The sequence below is a fragment of the Neomonachus schauinslandi genome, unplaced genomic scaffold (assembly GCF_002201575.2).
Source record: "Neomonachus schauinslandi unplaced genomic scaffold, ASM220157v2 HiC_scaffold_143, whole genome shotgun sequence".
Classification (NCBI taxonomy): Eukaryota; Metazoa; Chordata; class Mammalia; order Carnivora; family Phocidae; genus Neomonachus; species Neomonachus schauinslandi.
The window spans coordinates 2,769-27,915 of record NW_025408844.1 but is presented as its reverse complement, the minus strand read 5'-3'; the positions used below and the strand labels follow the sequence as shown (position 1 = coordinate 27,915).

Genomic DNA, 25,147 nt, shown 5'->3' with positions numbered 1-25,147 from the left:
AAGCAAAGAAGAAATTAAAAAAACACCTAGACTTTGGAAGCATTCCTTCCTCTTCCTTTTTTTTTTTTTTGGAAGAGTTTGAGAATAATAGGTATTAAATATTCTGTTTAGTAGAATTCACCAATGAAGCCAACAGGTCCTAGACTTTGTTGGGAAGTTTTGGATTACTGATTCAATATCATTACTAGTAATTGGCCTCTTCAAATTTTCTATTTCTTCATGATTCAGTCTTGGTAGGTTGTATGTTTCTAGGAGTTTATCCATTTCTTACCAAACTTGGGAAAGGAATAAGTAAAACTTAGATTTTTAAAGATGACATTATATACTATACATAGAAGAACAAAGCTGTAGGTATTGCAATCTCAGATTTTAAGATACATTACAAAGCTGTAGTGATCAAACAGTATGGTACTGGCACAAAAATAGACACATAGATCAATGGATCAGAATAGAGAGCCCAGAAATAAACCCACGATTATATGGTTAATTAATGACAAAGGAGATAATATGCAATGGGAAAAAGTCTCTTCAATAGATGGTGTTGGGAAAACTGGACAGCACCGTGCAAAAGAATGAAACTGTACCACTTTCTTATACTAAACACAAAAATAAACTCAAAATAGGTTAAAGACTTGAATGTAAGACCTGAAACCATAAAACACCCAGAAGAGAAGTAGGTCATAAACTCCTTGATGCTGGCGACAATTTCTTGGATCTGACTTAAAGGCAAAGGCGGCAAAAGGAAAAATAAGCCAATGGAATGGCATCTAACTGAAAAGCTTCTGAACAGTGAAGGAAACCCATTAGTAGAATGAAAAGGCAAACCACTGACTGGGTTGAGATATTTGCAAATCATAATGAGTTGATATCCAAAAAAATACAAGGAATTCATCCAACTTGATGAAAAAAATAAATCCAATTAAAAATGGGCAGAAGGGGCAGTGGGTGGCTCAGTCAGTTGTGTGTCCAGCTCTTCATTTCAGTTCAGGTCATGATCTCAGTCAGGGTCCTGGGATCAAGCCCCACATTGGGCTCCATGCTCAGCGGGGAGTCTGCTTGAGATTCTCCCTCTCCCTCTGCCCCTCCTGCCTGTACGCGCTCTCTCTCTCTTTCTAAAATAAATAAATCTTCAAAAAAAGAAAATGGGCAGAGAATCTGAATAGATATTTTTCCAGGACCTACATATGGTGGCCAACAGACACATGAAAAGATGCTTAACATCACTAATCATCAGGGAAATGCAGATCAAAACCACAATAAGATTTTACTTCCTACCTGTCAAAATGACTATTAAGATTTGATGAGGATGTGGAGAAAAGGGACCTTCGTGCACTGTTTGTGGGAATGTAAATTGATGTGGCCACTATGGAAAACAGTATGGAGATTCCTGAAAATTCTAGAATTAGAACTACCATATGATCCAGCATTTCCACTTCTGGATATCTATTCAGAGAAAACGGAAAGACTAATTTGAAAAGATATATGCACTTCTTTGTTTATTGCAGCACTATTTACAATAGCTAAGATAAAGAAACAACCACAGTGTTCATGATAGATGAATGGATAAAGAAGATGTGGTGTATACATACAATGGAGTAGTACCCAGCCATAAAAAAAATTGAAATCATGCCATTTGTGTCCATATGGATGGGACCCTAAAGGTATTATGCTAAGTGAAATAAGACAGAGAAAGATACCATATCACTTCAGTTATATGTGGAACCTAAAAAACAAAACCTACACTCATAAAGACACAGAGGACAGAGTTGTGGCTTGCCAGAGGGGAAAGGTGTTGGGAGGGGGATGAAGTGAGTGAAGAGAATCGGAAGGTAAAGACTTCTAGTTATAAAGTAGACCATGGGGATGTAATGTACAGTTGGTAACATCGTGTTAACTCTTAATTTGCCTTTTGTTTTTCATGCATTTATTCATTAAATATTTATTGAGAGTTTGCTACGAACCAGTCATTGTTCTAGATGCTGGGGATAGAACAAAACAAATGTCCTGCTCTCAAATAACAGAGTGGGAGAGAAATAAACATATAAATATGTAAAATATCAGGTAGAGAAAGAATGTTGTAATGGAAAATAAATCAGAGAATTAGGGAGCTGGGCAGCTTGTTGATTCAAGGTCATCATTTAAAAATTTATCTAGTTCTAAGTGACGTGACATGACATGACACCAGGATTTCTGAGATTCTGATCCCTTACCCAGAAGTCCCAGGCTTGTTCTTTTAGTGTTTGTATTTAGTTTTTTTCTTTGCATATCATTGCCACATGATGTTACATTAGTTTCGGGTGCACAACATAGTACTTCCGCATCTCTGGGTGTTCTGCGCTCCCCACGAGGGTGGCTGCCATCTGTCCCTGTACAGCGCCATTGCACTCATCTTCTAATGTCTGTGTTTTCTTGTGGTCTGCTGCTATCTGCTGGAGGCTAGGAAAAAAGAGAGGTAATATTTTAAATTGTTAACATTTAATATGATAAAGAATTGAAGTGTTTTTATAAGAGAAGTGAATGATTTTGTGGCAGAGTAGTTACTTACAGAATAGATACTTGCTGGTACTTCTGTTCCCCTCTTACGGGCACTGGAGATGGAATCATGTAAAAAATAATACAAGGTCTGTGTTCCTCGAGAACTTCCATTCTAATGCAGGGAGATCAATAACAAGTAAATACGATTATCTCAGCTAGGGGTAAGGGCCAGAAAGGTAGTAAAGTGAAGTTAAGCAGAGACGTGTATGTGTTGCTGCTTTAGATAGGATGGCCAGAGATGTGCTATGTAATCCGAGGTCTGAATGTTGAGAATAGTTTCAGACAGTATGGCAAGATGAAAAGTTCTGAGGCAGATATGGGTCAGTGTGTATGCAAGGGTAGAGATGGTGCGGCTGAAGCTCTGGAGAGGTTGGGACGTGAGGGCGCCGGTCCTGTGATGGCACCTGAGACGTGGCAGTGGACGTGGGTCACGGAGACACACTTCTGAGCAGGTCCTCTTCGAGAACGTGTGTGATGGCTGCATCCCTGTCCATCAGGCGGCAGCTTATGATGGTATGGAAAGTACTATTCTCAGAATCTGTTTATTTAAACTGTCAGTGTTGGACTTTCCACTGTTGTCCTTGCCTGTGATAAATCCTTGGGGTCCACTCCACTCTGAATAATTTTAATTGATTAAACTTTTGAAACACAGTTGGAACTGGGATGAGTCATCTTTTTATATGACATTTAGCATCAGTCAGTCCATGGTCAGAATGATTCATTTTCTTTATTCATGTTACGAAAAGTATAAATTAAAGTTTAGGCAGGTTAAAACTTATAAATTCATTTTATTTTTATTTTTTTATTTTTATTTTTTTGAGGATTTTATTTATTTGAGAGAGAGAGAGAGCACAAGCAGGGGGAGTAGCAGAGGCAGAGGGAGAAGCAGGCTCCCCGCTGAGCAGGGAGCCCGATGTGGGACTCGATCCCAGGACACTAGGATCATGACCTGAGCCGAAGGCAGACGCTTCACCAACTGAGGCCCCCAGGCGTCCCCTTCATTTGATTTTTGAATTTTATTTTTAATATGTTCTGTGAAGTTTTTTATGACTAACATTGTAACAAGTAACATTCCAAGCAGAAAATGAGGTAAATCTGCTGCATGGGTGGCTTCTGTTGGCTATGCGGTGTGTGCTGTGCAGGGGTGACCCTGAGCAGCAACACCAGCTTCTTAACCTCGGGGGCCTGCCTGGAGGCGTCGCTTCTGTGGCCTGGTGCTTCTGTGGCCCGATGTGGATGCTCCTCATGCCTTCAGTGGGGGGATTCGTCTGGGATTCTTTCCAGGGGTCTTCTGGAATGCTGAGGTTCCATGACTGGAGAAAAGTGAGATAGTAACTTAGCTGGAATGCCTCCTAGGAGCCTGACTTAAAGTCAGAGTGCTAGATTGGAGGCATTTCTGATTTCTGAGGCCTCAGTTGTGCCTGTTTGCGTGACATCACGGGGTTCTTTTGGAGCTGCTTCCGCTTTTTGTGATTCTCAGTCAGCCAGTGAGATGGGTGGGTTGTCCTCTTGGGGAGTCCTGGCCCCACTAGTTCCTCTTGCTGCATAAGGAATCTCCCTCTGGCCAACAGGCATCACCATTAAATTCCTTCTCAGACAGATTCTTTGAGTTTTGAAAACTATAAATGCATCTTTTCAAAAACAAATATTAAATATCAAAATGACAAACACTAGCTTAATTTTTTACATATTGGTATACAAACATTTCTTATCAATGTACCTTTTCATCATCACTGGAAATTCAATCTTGACTCTTCTTGAAATATGAGTCTCTTTTAAAAATAGTAAGATAGTAAATGTATAGAGAGAAGAAAATATTTATTATTATTATTTTTAAAGAATATGAGTTGGGAGGAGGGACAGAGGGAGAGGGAGAGAGAGAATCTCAAGCAGACTCCCTGCTGAGCATGGAGCCCCACATGGGGCTCGATCCCATGACCCTAAGATCATGACCTGAGCCAAAATCAAGAGCTGGACACTTAACCAACTGAGCCACCCAGGCACCCCCGAGAAGATTATATTTTTTATAGTTTTTATACTTATTGGGATATTGTAACTAAATTATGTGTCTGTGAGAATTACAATGACTTGTTCTATGTTCTGTTGATAGTTTGGGAGAGAAGTGATATGATCTAGTATGTACTTCAGGTAAAATTTATGAATGAAACATGTGAATGAAACATGTTCTAGGGAATCTAGCATTCCTAACATGTTATTAAATGTATTCTATATAAATACATGATTTGAGAATATGGAATGTAAGAAATGTTTTTCTTTTCAGAGTTAATAAATCATTTGTTACTTGGAAATTGAATGTTAGAAGAATTAAGACAGAGAAGAGCAGGTAAGTTTTGATAGGCAATGTAATTTTAAAAATTTTATTTATTTTAAATATGTAGTACGGAAGCAGGTATAAGTCATTTTTCACTCAGTGATTGGAAAGTCACTTTATGATTATGATTAAATTTAACCCTTAATGGGAATGCCTGGGGGGCTCAGTCGGTTAAGGGTCTGCCTTCAGCTCCGGTCATGATCTCAGGGTCCTAGGATCGAGTCCCACATCGGGCTCCCTGCTTAGTGGGGAGTCTGCTTCTCCCTCTGCCTGCCACTCTGCCTGCTCGTGCTCACTCTTTCTGACAAATAAAATCTTTAAAAAAAATTTAACCCTTTATGATTAAATTTAACCTATCTTATTTTTAAACACTATTTATATGTAAACATAATAATAAACACTGTATTTCCCGGTATGCCAATCTGTGATATGAGGAAATCATAGTACTATAAAGACTTAGGATGTCTTCCTGTGGTCACTTGATTTAACTTTTTCTTCCCGAAGGGGAATGACTGCATCACAGCAGTTAGATGGCTGTTAATCCTACTTTGCAGGATGTCCAGCAGCCATATTCTGTTGCTGAACTTTTTACTTTGAGGTAACTCTGATTGAGTGCAGTTGTGAGAAATGATACAGAGATGATACTGAGATGCCCTGTTTTCCCAGTGGTAACATCTAGTAGACCTAGTGTAGGACAGTGGTATGGCGACCAGCGCAGTGGCGTTGACGTACTGAGTGTACAGCAGACCTCTGTTGTGGCAGGACCCCTCCTGTTGCCCTTCCCTCCCATTCCACGACCCCTGAGCCCGTGGCAAGCACTACTCGGGTCTCCATTTCTATGGTTTTGTCTTTTCAAGAATGTGTCAGTGGGACCCTGCAGTCTGCGGTCTGTGGGAGTGGGGCTCCATCCAGGCTGCTGCCTCTGTGTCAGCGTTCCTTTGCTGCGGGCCGAGTGGTCCGTGGTTAGTCACCCCTCGTTGAAGGACAGCTGCTGCCTTCCAGTTTTCGTGTTAGACGCAGAGTTGCTATCAACCTTCATGTGAACAGAAGTCTTCATTTCTCAGTGGGAAATGCCTGGGAGTGCCGTCCTGGGTCACACGGTAATTGCATGTTCAGGTTTCTTCAGAGATGATCGTACCATTTGTCATACCCACCAGCAACATCCGAGACCATTTGGAATTATCACTATTTTTCATTATAGACATTCTCGTGGCTGTGTGGTAGGATCTCATTGTGGTTTTTTTTTTTTTTTTTTCAATCGGTGTATTTAGACCATGTACATTCGATCGAATTATTTGTATATTAGGACTTAAGTTTGCCATTTTATTTTTTGGTTTCTGTTTCTTCTCTCTGCTTTCTGTTTCTTCTTCCTGTGGATTATTTGAATATTTCTTAGAATTCTTTTTGGATTTTTTCTATAAAATTTTTTAATGTCTCTTTCTGTGTGGCTTTTTAGTGGTTTCATTATATATACATAACACACAGTTTACTAGTGTCGTCATTTTATTAGTTTGAACTGTAGTAACCTTAGCTTTATGTCCCTTTACCTCCTCCATTTATAGTAAAATTGTCTTAAATATTTCCTCTCTGTGCATTTGGCACTATATCAGAAGAGTTACCATTTTTGCTTCCATCATCAAACGTAAGTTATAAAACCCAAGAGAAGGATAGTCTATAGATTTTTATTTTTGTTTTATTTTTTTAAGATTGGTTTATTTATTTGAGAGAGAGAGAGAGAGTATGGAGGCAGGGGTGAGGGGCAGAGGGAGAGGAGACTCTGTACTGAGTGTGAAGCCCACTGGGGGGCTCCACCTCACGACCCTGAGATTGTGACCCAAGCTGAAATCAAGAGTCAGACACTTAACCTACGGAGCCACCCAGGCGCCTCTGCATTTTTAAAATGTGTTCAGTTTGGTTTGTTCATCATGTTCTTGGTTCCTTCTCAGTGTTTTGGGTTCCTTCTTTTATTGTTTTGTTGTTTAATCTCTGTTTAGAGAACTTCCTGTAGCCATTCTTTTAGGGCAGGTCTGCTGGCAGCAAATCTCTTGCTTCTCCTTTATCTGAGAGTGTCCTGATCTCCCTCCCAGTGAGGAATGTTATTGCCGAACACAGGACTCTGAGTTGACTGTTCTTTCCTTTCAGCATTTGAAAACGTGCGCCCCTTTCTTCTGGCCTCCATGGTCTTCAAATTGCTTTTCTTCTATACATGTTTCTTCTCTTGTTGCTTTCGAGACTTTTTCTTTTGCCTTTGGTTTTCAGAATGTTGACTTTGATGTGTCTTGGTTGGGTTTCTTTGTCTTTATCCTGTTTTAGGTCACCCTGGCTTCTTGCACCTCTGTGTTTGTTCATCCTTTGACAAATTTGGTAAATTTTCATCCATATTTCTTCAAGTATTTTTTCAGCCCTGCCCTCCTCCTCCTCTCCTTCTAGGACTTCAGACACAAATGCTGGATCTTTTTTATAGTCCTGCTGTCCCTGAGGGTCTGAGGTGTTGTTTTTTTTTCCCCAGTCTATTTTTTTCTCTATTGTTCAGATTGAATAATTTCTATTGTTCTTTCAGTTCATTGATTTCTCTGTCCATTCCATTGTGCTATTGAGACAGTGTATTGAGTTTTTAAATTTCAGTTCTAAAATTTCCATTTAGTCCTTTTTTTGTCTTCTGTTTCTTTGTTTGACTTCTGTTTCTTTGCTTGCCTCCCCCCCAGGGAAGGTGAAATTCCTGATTCCCTACTCCGCTTTCCCTGGAAACCCCCAGAGGAATGCTGGGGAAGCCTGGTTACCACTTGCCACAGGTGGAAGTCCACGCTGTCCACGTGGCCTTTGTGTCCTGTGGTATCTCGCTGGAGTAGAATGGTTATTGTTGATAATGTTCTGTCCTGCTCAGCTACCCCTTTCCTGATCCTGTAGCTGGACAGCAGGCACCTGTTGGTGTTTCCAGGTTGCTGGTTTCTCCAACTCCAAGCCTGGGATGGAGGAGGCACGAGAAAACCCAAGGACCCTAGTGCCATGTCATTCCTAGCCGGTCCGCCTTAGCTCCATGTCATTCCTAGCTGGTCCATCTCCTCTGCCTGTCAGGGTCGTCTTACGTTCCCTTCATGTATGATGTTCACAGTGTTTAGTTGTGCTCAGAGGGAAGTATGGTGAAAAGTACACTTGCTCCATTTTTCTAGAAGCCAGGACCTAGGTTTTAATAGATTTCTGTGGTGTATTTTTAATTACCAAGAAGTTCTATCTTGTGAGTAAAGTTTTGGAGAATGTAGTTAGTTTTCTGTTGTAATAGAATGGAATTTGTTGGTGAGTTCCTCATAGCCCCTATGCTTGAATAGTCATCAGATGATGCATTATTTTTCTCTTGTCAGATCTTACCATCACAATTCTAAATTTTTTCATGCTTTCCCCACTGTTCATTATTTTTATAATGCACCCTCCCTAGTTTCCTCATAGCTGTGTTAAAATATGCAAATAAAATCAATTATATTTTTTAAGGGAAGAAAAGAAAGCCTTAAACAGTGTTGAGTAATGTGAATTCATTACTGTGTGACTTTTGATCATCATTCTCTTATCAAGATTGGGTCTGATTTTTGTGGTGTTTCACTTTCTGGAATGTGCCATTTGTCTTTTGTGATCTCTTTTCCTCCCTGTACTAGATACTCGGGAATGTCATGAACCAATTCCACCTCTGTGAGTAGCTCAGGTTACGTGAGGTGTGTGTAGTGAGGAGGCCTTCTTTGAGACAGACAGCACAAGGCTTTGGGACAGGCAGCGAGAATAAAGGGCCCATGGAACTTAAGCTTCACTAGCCTCACGGTATATAAAGCTTTGGCCAGTAAAATGGGAAGCCAGGAAGGGGCTAATTTCTGATAATTATATTTTTTGTGTAAAATACAGAAATCAGCCATATAATCAGCCACCCCACAAGGAATCAGTGAAGGGCAGAAGACCCCCTGTTCTTTATACACTGTTGCACAGGGAAGTTTGCTTTTCTTGATCCAGTTTTTCTGGAGCCTTCTCTCTCCCATTCTGCTCCTTTCTCCCTCGGTCTGTCTTGTGTTGTTGGCAGTGGTCTGTCTCACCTTTGTGACCACGACCAGACAGTAGGAAGGGGTTGAGGAAAGAGAAGGGCCTGTCTTCTCTAGAATTTGGCTGGTTGGAGAATTTAAGAAACGTGTCACTGCCTACTATTTCAGAATTACTAGAACTCAGTGGCATAAACTCGTAACGTCATCCCTTGTCTCCCCTATTTTGTTCCTACTCAACGCACCCTGTACACAGCCTTGCTTTCAGCATTACCAGCCAAACAAACCTCATATGGATACAAAACAAATTATACTGGGTACCTCTAAATTCACTGTACTCATTTTTGAATGGGAGATAAGTCTGGAAATTCTTTTAACTTTCAGGTCGTTTTTGTACCGCCATCTTTTTTGGGCCGATGAGTTATTTCAAGGCTGTTTGCTTTATATAAAGGGACTTTGTGAAGATGCAGTTGATATCAAAAAAGGTAACGAACACGAAGACCATCCATCTGCCATATGCCTCATAAAGGTGGGTAGAAGTGCACTGCTGTACGCTAGTGTTTGTATATGGAAACCAGGAAGACAAATAGAGTTTTGAGTCAAAGGAATTCATACTGCTAGATCCATCAGTAAATGGTCACGATGCATGACTCATGTTCTAAAATACTCGCAAAGAACATTATTCCCTTGGATAGTCATTTTTAATAATTAACAACATTCCTTATACATAATTTCTTCCCTAAACTCAACCAAAGTCTGTTATGAGGTCTTTTCTCTATTTTCAAAACTCTAAATGTGTAATATCATTTATAAAGAATTATCTCAACTACAATTTATAGTTACCAGCTAGTCTCTCAATATAGCCTGTCAAGAAATTGTCATGAGTTACAACACAGAGGTTTTGGTTAAATTTATGAATTCATCTGTTCCACAATTCTAAGAAAGGGTGACCTTCTTAGTGGATGATTTAATTCAGTTTATATAGAATAGTTCTTTTAAAGAGGTTAAAGTACATAGAAGTGTATGTTTTAAGTGTTTAATATACAATTGAACAGGATTCCAGCAGCTTTTACTTCATTTACTCACTGAGTGAGGAAGGTACTGAAAAGTAAAATTGAATAGTAAAAGGATGTGGACAAGTTATAAATTTGATCATCAACTCAAAAATTGTGTTGACTATACACAATAAGTTTAATACTTATAAATCAGTAGCTTACTTTTAGAATTGATTATATACAGTGGCTGATACATGATAGATGCTTAATAAATAGTCTTTGAGTGAATAAATAATGAAGAAAGATGAATTAATCACTACAGATCAAGTACATTTTTTATAGTTATATTGAGATGAATGTTTCAAGAGGATTACCATTCAAGTTAAGGACACATTTCATAGAGGAGTATTTTTGATATGGTTTTATTCTAGAAGGAGATTGGTTGGGCAGCTGTATTAGATTGTTTTATGAGTGACTTAGGGGCAGAATTTATTGGTTAATGGTGGGCAGTAAGGCAGAGGAGACTTCGGACTATCTGTGAATGCCCATGCCTGCTGGATGGTAATGCTAACGGAGTGACCTTAGACCCTATCAGCTTCCCCCAGAATGTCAAGAGGAAGGGAACACAGCTTTCCAGACAATTTGTAAATATTTGTTAATTATTATATGCAAAGGAGATGATACAAACTAAAAATGAGTTACTGCTATTTTTAATTTGCTTACAGTTTATTGGAAGAGATAATTCTTTACATTTAAAAATGATTGCTAATTCCAGAGGTAGTCCCTCGGTTTTTCTGTTCATTGTAACTAGCCAGTTAGCAAAATATAAGGCAAGGGAGGTTTCCTGGCACACAATACCTGTAAAATACTTGTAAAATATTCTTGCCTCAGATATTCAGAGGAAGCAGTTAAAGTCAGGGCATGTTTCATGAAGGAAGCACATTATGAGCTAGGCCATGCTGGATTGGAATAGCCAGGCAGCAGAATGTGAGTAAAGCATTCAGTATGTTTTTTTTAAATTATGTTATGTTAATCACCATACATTACATCATTAGTTTTTGATGTAGTGTTCCATGATTCATTGTTTGCATATAACACCCAGTGCTCCATGTAGAACGTGTCCTCTTTTCAATATATGTTTGATATGAAAGTTAGGTTGGGTCTTGAATGTTGGGCCAAGAATAACAGAATAAGGGAGAAGTAGGAGCGGAACTTGGGCATTAGGGCTGGGGCACTCCTAGTGGGGGTTGTGAAGAAAGTTAGCAAGAATAGGAGTTTCTGAGATTGTCTGGAAAGACCAGGGCCAACTGGAGGGAGAACAGAGTTTCATAGCCAGGAGAACCTGAGATATAGAGGTCAGGAATCAGAAGGTGGCCACTTGTATGTTAGGACTGCTGGGGATGCAGGTACCAATGAGGATTGACAAGGAGGAGGCAGAGAGGATGAAGCAAGGGCAGGAGTGCAGACAAGGGACCGTTCAGAAGTTAGAGTGGAGTGCATGTGGGTGCCAGTGTTCTGCCGGGATGAACCGGCACTGTGCAGAGGGGCTGGGTGTCTGGAACTGTATGGCGCAGGGCACATGTGGATCATTGTATCCAGACCTTCCCTTTCAACTGAGAAACCAAGTCCTAGAGAGACAGTGATTTATCCAAAGCCACAGAACCAGCTAAAGAGTTGGGACTTGGGGTTCAAGAATGATTGCGTTGGGGGAGGCAGTATTTTGAAGGCTTAATAAAAATGTAAATTTGTATCCTACCCCTTTTGGAGAAAGTGTGGTGAGTGGTGCTAGTAATCTACACTTTTTGCAAGCCCGCTTGGTGATTTCCTATGCAGAGTAAACATTGAGAACTATCCTTTTTTTTTTTTTTTTTAAAGTAGGCTCCTCCTTGCCCAGTGTGGAGCCCAGTGTGGGGCTTGAATTCACAACCCTGAGATCAAGACCTGAGCTGAGATCAGGAGTCAGATGCTCAATCCACAGAACCATCCAGGCACCCTGAGACCTATTTTTTTTTAAAGATTTTATTTATTTATTTGACAGAGATAGTGAGAGAGAGCACAAGCACGGGGGGTAGGGGACAGTAGGGAGAGGGAGAAGCAGGCTCCCTGATGAGCAGAGAGCCTGATGTGGGGCTTGATCCCAGGACCCTGAGATCATGACCTGAGCTGAAGGCAGAGGCTTAACCGACTGAGCCATCCAGGCACCCCATATTCTTAACAATTAATGAAAGTTTCTGAACATGTTATTGTAGGAAAATCAATGTGATGTTGGTTTATGGGAAAAACTGAAAACAAGGAGATACAGAGTTAAAGAGATTGCTAATAGAGTGCTAGAATAATGCAGGTGTGAGCAAGGATGGCTTCAGGTAGGAGGTTAGCAGTGAGATCAGAAAGGAAGGGAGATTTTGAGACACATGTACTGGAAAAATCAGGACCTGGTAGCCAGATATGGGACCAGGAGAAGGAGAACACAAAGAAAGAGTTAATCCAGAATTTTAAGGCTAGAACAGCACTTTTCTATTTTTTTTTTGAGGGAAGTGTACATTTATAAAACATTGCAGTATAACTAGGGATAAAGATGTCTGCTATTTATTGATGAAAATGTATTTTGGCAAGAGAATTAACAGAATGTGGGAAAAATGAGAAAATTCTGAAAGAGGAAGAATGCTGGGCTATACGTTGTTTGTGTATGGCAGGGCTTGGTAGCATAGGAGTTGGAATTTCTCCAGGCCACATTTCGAATGAGCTCAGTAGAACATGCATGTCACTTGGATTATGTAATTTTAGCCTCTTTATCCCACATTTAGTGCTCGTGTTTTTAAGTCTTAACACATAATTGGGATTTCAAAGGTAAAAGCAATTCCTGGATTTGGTGGTTCCCCTGGGTTCATAGATATTTCAAAAATACATCGAGTTTTGAATTTTTCTGCTGAGGCTTAATCTTAGTTACAATTAAAACGAGAATGTATTTTTCTGTCTTTTATCAAGATTTAGTTTAACTACTGGTGTTTGGATTTGAAGAACGTGAAAAGCATTTGGTATATAAAGCATAATGTATACAAAAGGAAGGATAAAATATGCTCTTTATGACATGAAGGTGTGACCATAATACTTTATATCTCTTTTTTTTGTAATGAACTTTGACTTTGCAACACTCAACGTTTACTGTCATTTAAATAGCTGGATAGGTCTCGAACATATTCTCTAGATGAATTTTGTAAAGAACAGTTACAGCAAGCCACCCAGGCACTGAAGCAGCTTGAGGATATCAGAGATAAAGCTATTTCCGAAATCAAAAATACAGTTTTACAGGTAATTCTTTAATTATAGCCTCTCTTTTTATACATTTCTGGTGTATTGAGTAAAGCAGTTGCTCCAGCTTGCGTCTCTGGAAACAGTGCTGGAAATGGGCAGGTGGATTCGTCAGCTGACCAGCTAATGCCGCACATTTACTGGGTGCAGGGCATTTTCCAGGTGCTGTGTAGAGTGCAAATATTGATGTGTACAGGTGTATCCCCTGCTTTTTGAAAGTTCGTGTTACACCATGTTGCTTTTACAAAAGATCTATATTCGTACCTGTTTTTGCTAGCTAAGTGAAAGAAATCCAGAGAGCATTTTCACTTTTATGAAAAAAAGCCAGAAGCAGAAATAGCCTTCAGAGTCCATTTTGCAGCGAGCTGTTATGGGGCAACACCTGGAGCAGCGAGAGCCCCCCCCCCCCCCCCCTGCCCCAGCTCCTGCCCTGGGACCCACATGCAGCATCTCAGCATCAGGCCACCAGAGCTTTGGGCTGTTATCTGTGAGCGAGCGTCTGTGCTTTTTCTTGACTTAGTTTGTGCATCCATTAGCAAGATATGTCCTACAGTATCAGAAAAGCCTAACAGAGGTTATTTTTGGGGGTCTGGGAATGCTCAAAAATTTTTCCTCTTTGCTTTATGCTATTTTGGCTTATGGAAGGTTTCATAGCAACTCTACTTTTGGATAGTGGGGGAAACCTGTAAGAGAGAGAGAGAGAGTGTGTGTGTGTGTGTAAATGCATGTATATGTATATTTACATATACACCTTCAAGATACCTCAAATTTAATCTGAGCTGACATATATAGGGAAATACAGTTTGTTACAAATTTCAGTATTTCTAAGATGAAAACTTATTGTTCAAGAGAAACATACCTAGATGAGACAAAACTTCCCTAAGGATTTTATAAAAAGGATTCAATAATACAATGAGCATTCTTACCTGAGATGCTGTGACTCATTTCACAGGGTTATTTTCTATAGCTTCCCTATATAGGGAATGACAACACATGGAAGCATGGTTCACAAATGCAGTTTGTAAGGGACTGATGCAGTGTCTCTTCTTATGGGCTTGCTGCCTCTCTCTGCTGGTTTGGCGGAATCCAGGTGGATATTTGAGGCTCTCTGGCGGAGTAGGTGGACTGGGTCTCCCTCAAACCATTTTCAGATGTTATTTCTCTGGAGAAGCAGGCCTCCCACAGGGCAGGGAGCCCGATGCGGGGCTCGATCCCAGGACCCTGGGATCACGACCCAAGCTGAAGGCAGACGCTTAACGACTGAGCCACCCAGGTGCCCCTCTGAATTAAACTTTTAATAAATACAGGGTAGCAGTGACTTCAAGGCTTTGCTTCTTGACAAGAAGATGAAGTGCAGCTGTTTCACATCAGTGAAAGAAGGATCTCTTTCCTCATTGTATTCCGAAGTCACCCTAACCTCCCTAAGCCCCAGCATATGGGACACAGTTTGGGCTCTGGGACAGTTTGGCCAAGGATCGTATAAATCGATATGTCTTAGGCCACTGAGATAGTTGTTACACATTCTAGTGTCTCCCATTCAGCATCACCAGGATCTGGTCATAAATATTTGTTAAGAGATTTCTATTTAAATAAATTTCAGATAAGAACCCATTAGACCCACATGCCAACCAACCCTGTTTTTGAAATCCACCAAAATTATTCACTCCACGGAAGTAAGCAGATTTAATAAAAATGGCAAGATCATAAAACTGAGAATGGGTGCAAACAAAAAGAGGATATGGGGAATGGAAGTATCAATAAAGTATTGCATTGCTTTTTCCTTCTTTAGGTGTTATCTCTCCAACAGAGACTTGTGCCCTATTTTGACATGGCTCTTTATTTTTTTAAATTCAAATTCAATTACCCAACATATAGTAGTTCATCATTAGTTTTTGGTGTAGTGTTCAGTGATTCATTAGTTGCGTATAACACCCAGTGCTCATCACATCATGTGCTCTTCTTGATGCCCCTTTCCACAACCCTCCCTTTCCACAACCCTCAGTTTGTTTCCCAGAGTCAAGAGTCTCTCATGGTTTGGCTCCCTCTCTGTTGACATGGCTCTTTAGCCAACGCATGGCTGAGTTGCTGGGTCCCATCCCGTGCAGCTACCCAAGGCAGGCAGCATTCCCCATTTCCAGACTAAGTGTAATTAGAAAGCACTTGACATTACCTCTACTATTTTGTTAGGGCATTTCATATTGAAATGCTAAGGACCATGATTATCAAGCTTTTGTGGGCAAGAGAATCACCTAGGAGGCTTGCTAAAACAAGGGGTCTCAGTTTCAGCCGCTATAGCTGGGGAGTTCACATTTCTAACAAGTCCCTAGGTGAAGCTTGATGCTGCTGGTCCTGGAACCACTGCTCTAGAATTCCTCCAGGAGAATTTTTTTTTTTTTTTTTTAGATTTTACAGAGAGAGACACAGCAAGAGAGGGAACACAAGCAGGGGGAGTGGGAGAGGGAGAGGCAGGCTTCCCACTGAGCAGGGAGCCTGATGTGGGGCTCGAACCCAGGACCCTGGGACCATGACCTGAGCCAAAGGCAGACGCTTAACGACTGAGCCACCCAGGCGCCCCCTTCCAGGAGAATATTGACCGTTTATTTAAATGTTCAGACTCAAACTTGAAATGTGAATTGAATACACTCTAAGATTGTATTTATTTCTCACTGTAAATTTCCCTGAGCTCGGTAGAAGCATTGATTTCAAGAGAGCTTCAGAGCTATCTGTTGGAAATAAAGTCACAATTTCAAAGGTAGATTTTAACAAATAATGAATCATGCTTTAAGTTTCAATGGCTGTACCCTTTAAGAATTTGAATTATTAAGCATTTGTCCTATGAATTTGACTTGCCAGGAAGTTTCACCACTCAGAATTTTTTGAAATGATGGACACTTCCATCATGTCACAGAATTACTACTACTTTTTTTGCAGTGAGAATATTTAAAGCAAAGGAAACCATCAACAAAATGAAAAGGCAACCTATTGAATGGGAGAAAATATTTGCAAACGATGTATCTGAAAAGGGGTTAATATCCAAAATATATAAAGAACTTGTACAACTCAACACCAAAGCCCCCAAATAATCCAATTAAAAAATGGACAGGGGACCTGAATAGGCATTTTTCCCAAAGAAGACATAGAGATGGCCCATAGACCTATGAATGCTCAAATCACTCATCCTCAGTGAAATGCAAATCAAAGCCACAATGAGGTATCACCTCACACCTGTCAGAATGGCTAATATCAAAAAGACAAGAAATAACAGTGTTGGCAAGGATATGGAGAAAAAGGGAACCTCTGTTGGTGGGAATATAAATTGTGGTGCAATCACTATGGAAAACAGTAGGGAGGTAAATTAAGAATAAAAATACCATATGATTCAGTAATTCCACTACTGGGTTATTTACCCAAAGAAAATGAAAACACTAATTTGAAAAGATATATGCACACCTGTGTTTACTGCAGCATTATTTATAACTGTGAATATATGGAAGCAACCTAAATGTTGGATGATAGATGAATGAATAAAGGGGTGGTACATATATGCAATGAAATATTACTCAGCCATAGAAAAGAATGGCATCTTACCATTTGCAACAACATGGATTAGACCCAGAGGGTATTATGCTAAGTGAAATAAGAGACAAATACTGTATGGTTTCATTTATATGTTCAGTCTGAAAAAAGATGAACAAACACAACAGATTCAAAAATAGAACAATCTAGTGGTTGCCAGAGGGAAGGGGCTTTGGGAATAGGCAAAATAGGTGAAGGGGATTAAAAGGTACAAATTTGGAGATGAAAAGTATAGCATAGGGAATATATGTTGTAATAATGTTGTATGGTGACAGATGGTAAGAACATTTATTGTGGTGAGCATAGTATATTGTATAGAATTGTCAAATCCTACATGGTATACCAGAGACTAATATAACATTGTACATCAGCTGTACCTTGATTTTTAAAAATTGCAGCTTTCAGTGGGTGGATCTTTGACCTTCTTGGTTACCGATATTCCTAAGTATTTTATTGTTTTGAGGCTATTAAGAATGGGATTGTTTTCTTTATTTCTTTTTCAGATTTTTTGTTGTTACAGAAATGCAACTGATTTCTGTATCTTGATTATTAGTTTTAGGATATTTTTGACGAATCCTTTAGAATTTTCTGTGTATAAGATTATATCATCTGAAAAGAAAGACAATTTTACTTCTTTTTTTCTGATTCGGATAACTTTTGTTTCTTTTTCTTGCCTGATTACTCTTGCTGGGCTTCCAGTACTATGTTTAATAGGAGTGGAGAGAGTAGGCACCCTTGTCTTGTTTCTGATCTTAGAGGAAAAGCTTCCAACTTTTCACCATTGAGTATGATGATGTTAGCTGTGAACTTGTCATATATGGTCCTTATTATGTTGAGGTATGTTCCTTCTCTACCCAATTTGTTGAACATTTTTATCATCAGAGAATGTTGTATATTTTGTCACATGCTTTTTCTGCATCTGTTGAGGTGATCATGTGATTTTTATCCTTCAGTTAATGGGATGTATCTTATTTTCTGATTTGTGTATATTGAACTATCCTTGCATCCCAGAGATATATCCTGCCTGATTATATTTTATAATCCTTTTAATGTGCTGTTGAATTTGGTTTGCTAGTATTTTGTGGAGAACTTTTGCATCTATATTCACCAGGGATATTGGTCTGTAGTTTTCTTGTGGTGTTCTTATCTAGCTTTGGTATCAGACTAATGCTGTAAAATGAGTTTGGGGGGTGTGCCCTCTTCAGGGTTTTTGGAAGAGTTTAAACAAGATTGGCATTAATTCTTCATTAATGTTTGGTAGAATTCACCAAGGAAACTGAATAGTCATGGATTCTTCTTTTTTGGGAAGTTTTTGATTACTGATTTAGTGTCCTTGATTGTTATTTGTGCTTCCTGATTCAGACTTGGTAGGTTCTATGTTTCTAGTAAATTATCTATTTCTTCTAGGTTAACCAATTTGTTGGTATATAACTGTTCATAGTCATCTCTTTTGATCAGAGAATTCAATCCATTTTTATTTAGAATAATTATTGATAGGTAAGGACTTACTAATGCCTTCTTATTGTTCTCTGGTTGTTTTGTAGTTCCCTGTTCCTTTCTTCTTCTCTTGATGCTTTCCATTGTGAATTGATGATTTTCCAGAGTGCTGTGCTTCAATTCTCTTTATATTTTGTGAATCTCTTACAGCTTTTTGCTGTGTGGTTACTATGAGGCTAGCTATCACAATCTATTTTACACTGATAATTTTGATCACAACAAAACTACCATTTTATTCTCCCCCCTTTTATGTTTTTAATGACATAATTTACCTCTCTCTATATTGTATTTCCATTAACATTAATGTTAGTGGAGCTGTAGTTCTTTTTAATACTCTCGTTCTTTAACCTTTACATAGAGGTCAGTGGTTAATAGCCCACCATATTACATTTTTAGAGTATTCCAAGTCTGACTATATTTTTTCCTTTATCACTGTGTTGTATATTTTCATGTTACTACCTAGCACCTTTTCATTTCAGCTTGAACACTACTTTCCGTCATTTCTTGTAGGGCAAGTCTAGTGGTAAGAAATTCCTTCAGCTCTTGTTTGTCTGGGAAAGCCTTTATTGCTCCTTCATTTCTGAAGGGCAGTTTTGCCACATAAGGTATGCTTCATTGGCAATATTTTCCCCAGCTCTTTGAGTATATCTTCCTACTCTCTCCAGGGCCATAAAGTTTCTACTTAGAAATCTGCTGATGGCCTTATGGCAATTCCCTTGTAAGTTATAAGCTTTTTTTCCCACCCACTCTCTTGCTGCTAAGATTCTGTCCTTGTCTTTGATTTTTGACAGTTTTATTATGTGTCCTGGAGAGGATCTCTTTGATTTTTGTTTACTGGCTTGTGAGTTTCATGAACTTGGATACACAAGTCTCTCTTCAGATTTGGGAAGTTCTCATTTTCTTTACAAAATTTCTTTTCTGTCCTTCTCCCCCCCCCCCCCCCCCTTTCCTTCTTGGACCTTCAATAATTTGAAAATTGGTTCTTTTCTTGGTATCCTATAGATTATTTGGCTTTCTTCACTCTTTTTCACTCATTTTTCTTTTATCTCTGGTTGGATAATATCAATTTATCTGTCTTGCAGTTCACTTATTTTTTTTTTATGCTGTGTGAAGTCTGTTGTTGAAGCTCTCTGTTGAATTCTTCATTCAGTTACTATATTATTATCAGTTACTGTACTATATGTTTAGCTCCAAATACCTGCTTGTTTCTTTTTTACATTTTTTGTCTCTTTTTGAGCATCTCATTTTGTTTGTATTGTTTTCCTGATATCATTAAATTGTTTACTTGTGTTCTTTTCTTATAGATCTCTGAACATCTTTTTTTTAAAGGTTTTGGTTAAATTCTAGTTAGTTAACATATAGTGTAATACTGGTTTCAGGAGTAGAATTTAGTGATTCATCACTTACCTATAACACCCAGTGCTCATCACAAGTGCCCTCCTTAACACCCACCACCCATCCCCCCACCCATTTCCCTCCATCAACCCTCAGTTTTTTCTCTATAGTTATGAGTCTCTTTATGGTTTGCCTCCCTCTCTCTTTTTTTTTTCCCTTCCCCTATGTTCATCTGTTATTTCTTAAATTCCACATATGACTGAAATCACAGTATTTCTCTGACTGACTTATTTTGCTTAGCATAATACACTCTAGCTCCATCCACATCGTTGCAAATGGCAAGATTTCATTCCTTTTGATGGCTGAGTAATAGTCCATTGTGTATATATACACCACATCTTCTTTATCCATTCATCTGTCAATGGACATCTGAGCTCTTTCCATAATTTGGCTGTTGTTGATAATGCTGCTATAAACATTGGGGTGCAGGTGCCCCTTCAAATCAGTACTTTTTTATCCTTTGAGTAAATACCTAGTAGTGAAATTACTGGGTCATAGGGTAGTTCTGTTTTAACTTTTTGAGGAACCTCCATACTGTTTTCCAGAGTGGCTGCACCAGTTTGCATTCCCACCCACAGTGTCAGAGGGTTCCCCTTTCTCTGCATCTTCGCCAACATCTCTTGTTTCTCGTATTTTTTATTTAGCCATTCTGACAGGTATGAGGTGCTATCATCTCATTGTGATTTTGATTTGTATTTCCCTGATGATGAGTGATGTTGAGCATCTTTTCATGTGTCTGTTGGCCATCTGGATGTCTTCTTTGGAAAAATGTCTATGCGTGTCTTCTGCCCATTTCTTAACTGGATTTTTATTTTTTGGGTGTTGAGTTTAATAAGTTCTTTACAGATTTTGGATACTAACCCTTCATCAGATATGTCATTTGCAAATATCTTCTCCCATTCTGTAGGTTACCTTTTAGTTTTGTTGATTGTTTCCTTTGCTGTGCAGAAGCTTTTTATCTTGACAAAGTCCCACTAGTTCATTTTTGCTTTTGTTTCCCTTGCTTTTGGAGACGTGTCTAGCAAGAAGTTGCTGTGGTCGAGGCTGAAGAGGTTGCTGCCTGTGTTTTTCTCTAGGATTTTGATTCCTGTCTCACATTTAGGTCTTTGATCCGTTTTGAATTTACTTATGTGTATGGTGTAAGAAAGTGGTCCAGTTTCATTGTTTTGCATGTCTTGTTTTCCCAACACCATTTGTTGAAGAGACGGTCTTTTCTTCTATCGGATGTTCTTTCCTGCTTTGTCAAAGATTAATTGACCATAGAGTTGAGGGTCCATTTCTGGGTTCTCTATTCTGTTGCATTGATCTGTGTCTGTTTTTGTCTCTGAGCATCTTTAGAACAATTAATTTGAATTCTTTGTTGGAAATTCCTGGATATCCATTTCTTTGGGGTCAGTGACTGAGTTTTACTTTGGTAGAATCATGTTTCCCTGATTTTCATGATCCCATAGCCTTGCAAAGGTGTCTGTGCATTTGAAGAAGGAGTCACATCTTCCAGACACTATGACCTGACTTTGATAAGGGAAGAATTTCGCCTGCAGGTGGGGCATGCTGGAGCATCTTGGGTCTTGGCGCTAGCGGTGCAGGGTGCCAAATGTGGGGCTGTGTAACTGCACCAGGTCCTGGGGCATCATGATGTCTCTTTGCTCAGGCCTCTGGGGACCAGAGCTTTGACAGCTGTGAGGTTCTTCGTAAGTATTCTGGAGGTCTGCAGTGGCTGTAAGGATTTTCAGTAGTGGCTCCAGGTCCAGGGGCTCGGGACCAAGGCAGACAGTGGTGGTGGCCGGAACTGGTGGGGTGTACACACTTGGCTGTTCGGGTCATCTGCAGGTTTCTCTATAGTGGCAGGGGCTGGTTGGAGACACACCCATTGGTGAGGGTCAGGGTAAGCAGCAAGGGCCAGGCCAACTGTGGGTGCACGGGTGTCAGCATGTTCTCCTGTGGCTGCTGGGTCACACCACAGGGGCATGGCATTCAAGGCCAGTGACAGGTGTCAGGCCAGCAGCATGCAAATGCACCTGAAGAAATAGCCTGAGCATGTGCATGGTGGGGCTCAGTGATGGGGCTCTAGGCTGGTGTCTTGTACTCATGCACCCACAGAAACCTGGGCTGGCTGACAGTGTGGGGTCGGGGAGGGGAGGGGATGGAGAGGGACTTAGGCAGCGGGCATCAGTGAATACAAATACCTGCCTGTCAAAAGCTAGTGAAATTGGCTGGGGGTCTGTGGCAGCTGTGCTGGCTACTGATTCCTTCTTCAGTGGCAAAAGTTGCCGTGTTTGTGTGTTGAGCAGGTCACTGTGAACGGGGATCACTCCCGCTGCATGGCTGCTATTAGCAGTCCATGTTTTTCTTCCTTGTTCAAGCCATCTCTGTCCATCTCAGCTTTGCTGGTCTGGGCAGGGTGAAATCGAAGTGGGACCTTTGTTCAGTGCCCCAAAGCCTGGGGAAGCTGGTTGCTCACTCTGCTCTTCCTTTCCTGATGAGAGAGGGGACTCTTTCTAGCTGGGAAGTTTCCTCTTGGCACTGAGCAGTTCCAGCTGGGGATGGGAGGAAGTGGGCAAATTGAAGCTGTCTTCCTTCTCTTTTTGCGTGGTTATTCTCAGGATTTTTGTTTCACAGTGTTGCTGAAGTTTCCTCAGTGGACTCCAGAGTTCTCCCAGAGCTGTTTTTGTTCACGGACACCTGTCTTACTTGTAGATCTTTGCTGGGGGCAGAGGCAGGGCTTCCCTACAGTGCCATTTGGGTGAATTTTTAAAACTGAAATGTGTGAGTCCTCAGTGGCCAGACCCTAGGCAGCACACTAGAATCAGCTGGTGGGGTGGGATGGGGGGCTCTTAGTAAATATTGATCTCTGGGACCACCCTAGACTAATTAAATCAGAGTTTCTGAGGATGGAGCCTCTGCCAGCAGTGAAAAAGCTCCTCAGGTGAATCTAAAGTGCAGCTACTTTAAAAGGTGTTCTGGGCAATGTTGGGGACTGCCCAGACACAGCACAGGCGTAGAACTGATGAAATGAAAACCGAAACCCACCATCAGGATGTGAACCTAGAGTCAGACTTGAGATATGCCTGACCCAAAATATAGCCTGTGATGCTAGAGACTATCTACCTATCTGCCTATCGGTGTCAGAATCTCCATTAACCTCAGAATGTGCAATAAAAAGGCCAGCATTACCAGGCTTACTACTGTATACTTTTATATTGATACAGTTATTAAGCTATTTAAAATTCCTTTAGTACCAATGCTAAAAATCTTTATTTTGAATAGTTAATAGACTCTCCCTCACCATTTTACCAGTTAAAATGCATTTTGCAGATAAAGTTTTCAAATCATGTGGCCACTCCTGGAAAAACATGACCTTTTCAATAAAAACATAACCTATTAATAAAGTCAGTATTTCATTTGTCAGGCCCAGCATAGCTGTGCCCATAATTGGTATATGAGTTATCTTGTTTTTTTTTTTAGCCCAATTTCTACAAGCATCTGTTGTATTAGTAAAGAACTACATCACCATGGTAAACCATTCCTCCAGAGAGTCAACCAGTACTGGAAAAAACTTGCCAAATTGATAATCAACTGACCTAATTCATTTTAAAAAGAAAGAAAAATACAAATGAAAAAAAAAAGAAACATGAAGAGAGGCAACATAAATGCAACTGTGTTTTTAAAAATTAGAATCGGGGCACCTGGGTGGCTCAGATGGTTAAGCGTCTGCCTTCAGCTCAGGTCATGATCCTGGGGTCTTGGGATCGAGTCCTGCGTCGGGCTCTCTGCTCAGCAGGGAGTCTGCTTCTCCCTCTGCCTCTGCCTGCCGCTTCCCCTGCTTGTACTCGTGCTCTCTCTCTAATAAAAAATTTAAAATCTTTAAAAAAATTAGAATACAATTTGGAAAGGACTATCAAGCATTTAAGTATCAATGGAGCAAAAAATAAAAAGAACAACCAATAGGTGAACAAATACTGGAAATATTTTTAGAATTTTAAAGGTCCATCAATAATTTAAAAAAATGTTTATGTGTCTAAAAAGAAACATTTGACCAACTTTGAGATTATTTTAGAGGACACAATTTAGAAGTTTTGGTGGTACTAGTAGTACTGATTTTATTCCCCAGTAACATACTAAGTCAATTGTCTTAAGAGCTACATTGTTTAAAGGATAAAACTCTGACATCAGATTTGATGAACTTAAATTTTTTCTTAATTCTGTATTATGTATTCTATAAGTGTTAAAAACAAACAAAGTAATTGGTATAGCCTAGCATAAGGGAGGCTGCATTGGACTGGATTTTAGGATACCTATTATTTACACTTGACTCTCCCCCCATTGGTAGCTCTACTCCCAATGGTATACTTGAGGAGGGTCCCTCTGTGTAGGAATGCTTAGATAACCATTAGTATGTACTTCCTGTTTGAGTTCCATAAACTCATCTGCTTATAAGTGAGACCCCAAACTTCATAGGCTTCTTTTTTGTCTGCTGTTTAAATACAGTGCATAAAGTTTTCCAGGCATAAAGTTTTCATGAAAATTGTCATAATAATGTTTAGTTGCAGTGTTGTAATCATGCTATATTAACATAGGAAATTATCACTTGTTTCTCAATTGTTTATTGAACTGTAGGTGGCAGAAAAGAAAGAAATTAAAGAATATTTTGAGTCAAACGTCTCTGAAGATGACACAGTACATTTCAAGCTGCCTAAATATCGATGTTTATTAGAAACAATTTTGAGGTTTCTGCTACTGGTTGACTACATATTTCAGGAACTCATCCGTCAACTAATGAATACTGCAATCACACTACTTTTGGAATTATTTAATAATTCTGCTAGAATGCCATTTTCAATGGAAAAAAGGAATGAAGATCTCATTAAGTAAATCACAATTTTTTGACTTATAAAAGGAATTTATGATCATAATGTAATATATTGTCATTTATGAAGGAAATATCCAATAATTTAAGCTAGAATTTGAAAATTCTCCTCATAGCAAATTATATGTACTCAGTTTTTGCAATTATCTGAGCTTCTTATCTGGTAATACTTTCATTAATAGTATGCATAAAATATAAGAAAATTTCCTTCCCCCCCTAAAAATATTCTGCATAGGCTAGATTGCTATGTGAAGTATATGATACCCAGTGAAATTTGAAATTCAGATAATGAATAATATCTCAGTGTAAGTATGTCCCAGATATTACCTATACTAAAAATTATTGGAATTCAGTTTTAATTTGGTGTTCTGTATTAATTTGCTAAATCTGGCAATCCTATGTATAGGTATGCTGTATCTTCAAAGTTCAGAACTAGTTTTTTTTTAATTTAATTTTATTTTATTATGTTAAGTACATCATTAGTTTTTGATGTAGTGTTCCATGATTCATGGTTTTCGTACAACACCCAGTGCTCCATGCAATACATGTCCTCCTTAATAACCCATCTCCCCACCCCTCTCCCCTCTAAAACCCTCAGTTTGTTTCTCTGAGTCCAGAGTCTCTC

At 39.5% G+C, this 25,147-nt stretch overlaps 1 protein-coding gene across 1 annotated transcript in view; it reads left to right on the top strand.

Moving 5' to 3' along the window:
- The window catches only part of LOC123323661 (dynein axonemal heavy chain 14-like), a gene marked incomplete at its 5' end in the record, with an annotated part of 39,347 nt that extends 14,820 nt beyond the window's left edge, over window positions 1-24,527 (top strand). Inside the window, 4 exons of the mRNA XM_044912108.1 lie at window positions 4,817-4,879; window positions 9,268-9,412; window positions 13,056-13,187; window positions 24,273-24,527. Coding sequence (XP_044768043.1) covers window positions 4,817-4,879; window positions 9,268-9,412; window positions 13,056-13,187; window positions 24,273-24,527 — 595 coding nt within the window. The remainder of the gene's footprint in view (window positions 1-4,816; window positions 4,880-9,267; window positions 9,413-13,055; window positions 13,188-24,272) is intronic.
- Window positions 24,528-25,147: the final 620 nt, after the last annotated feature.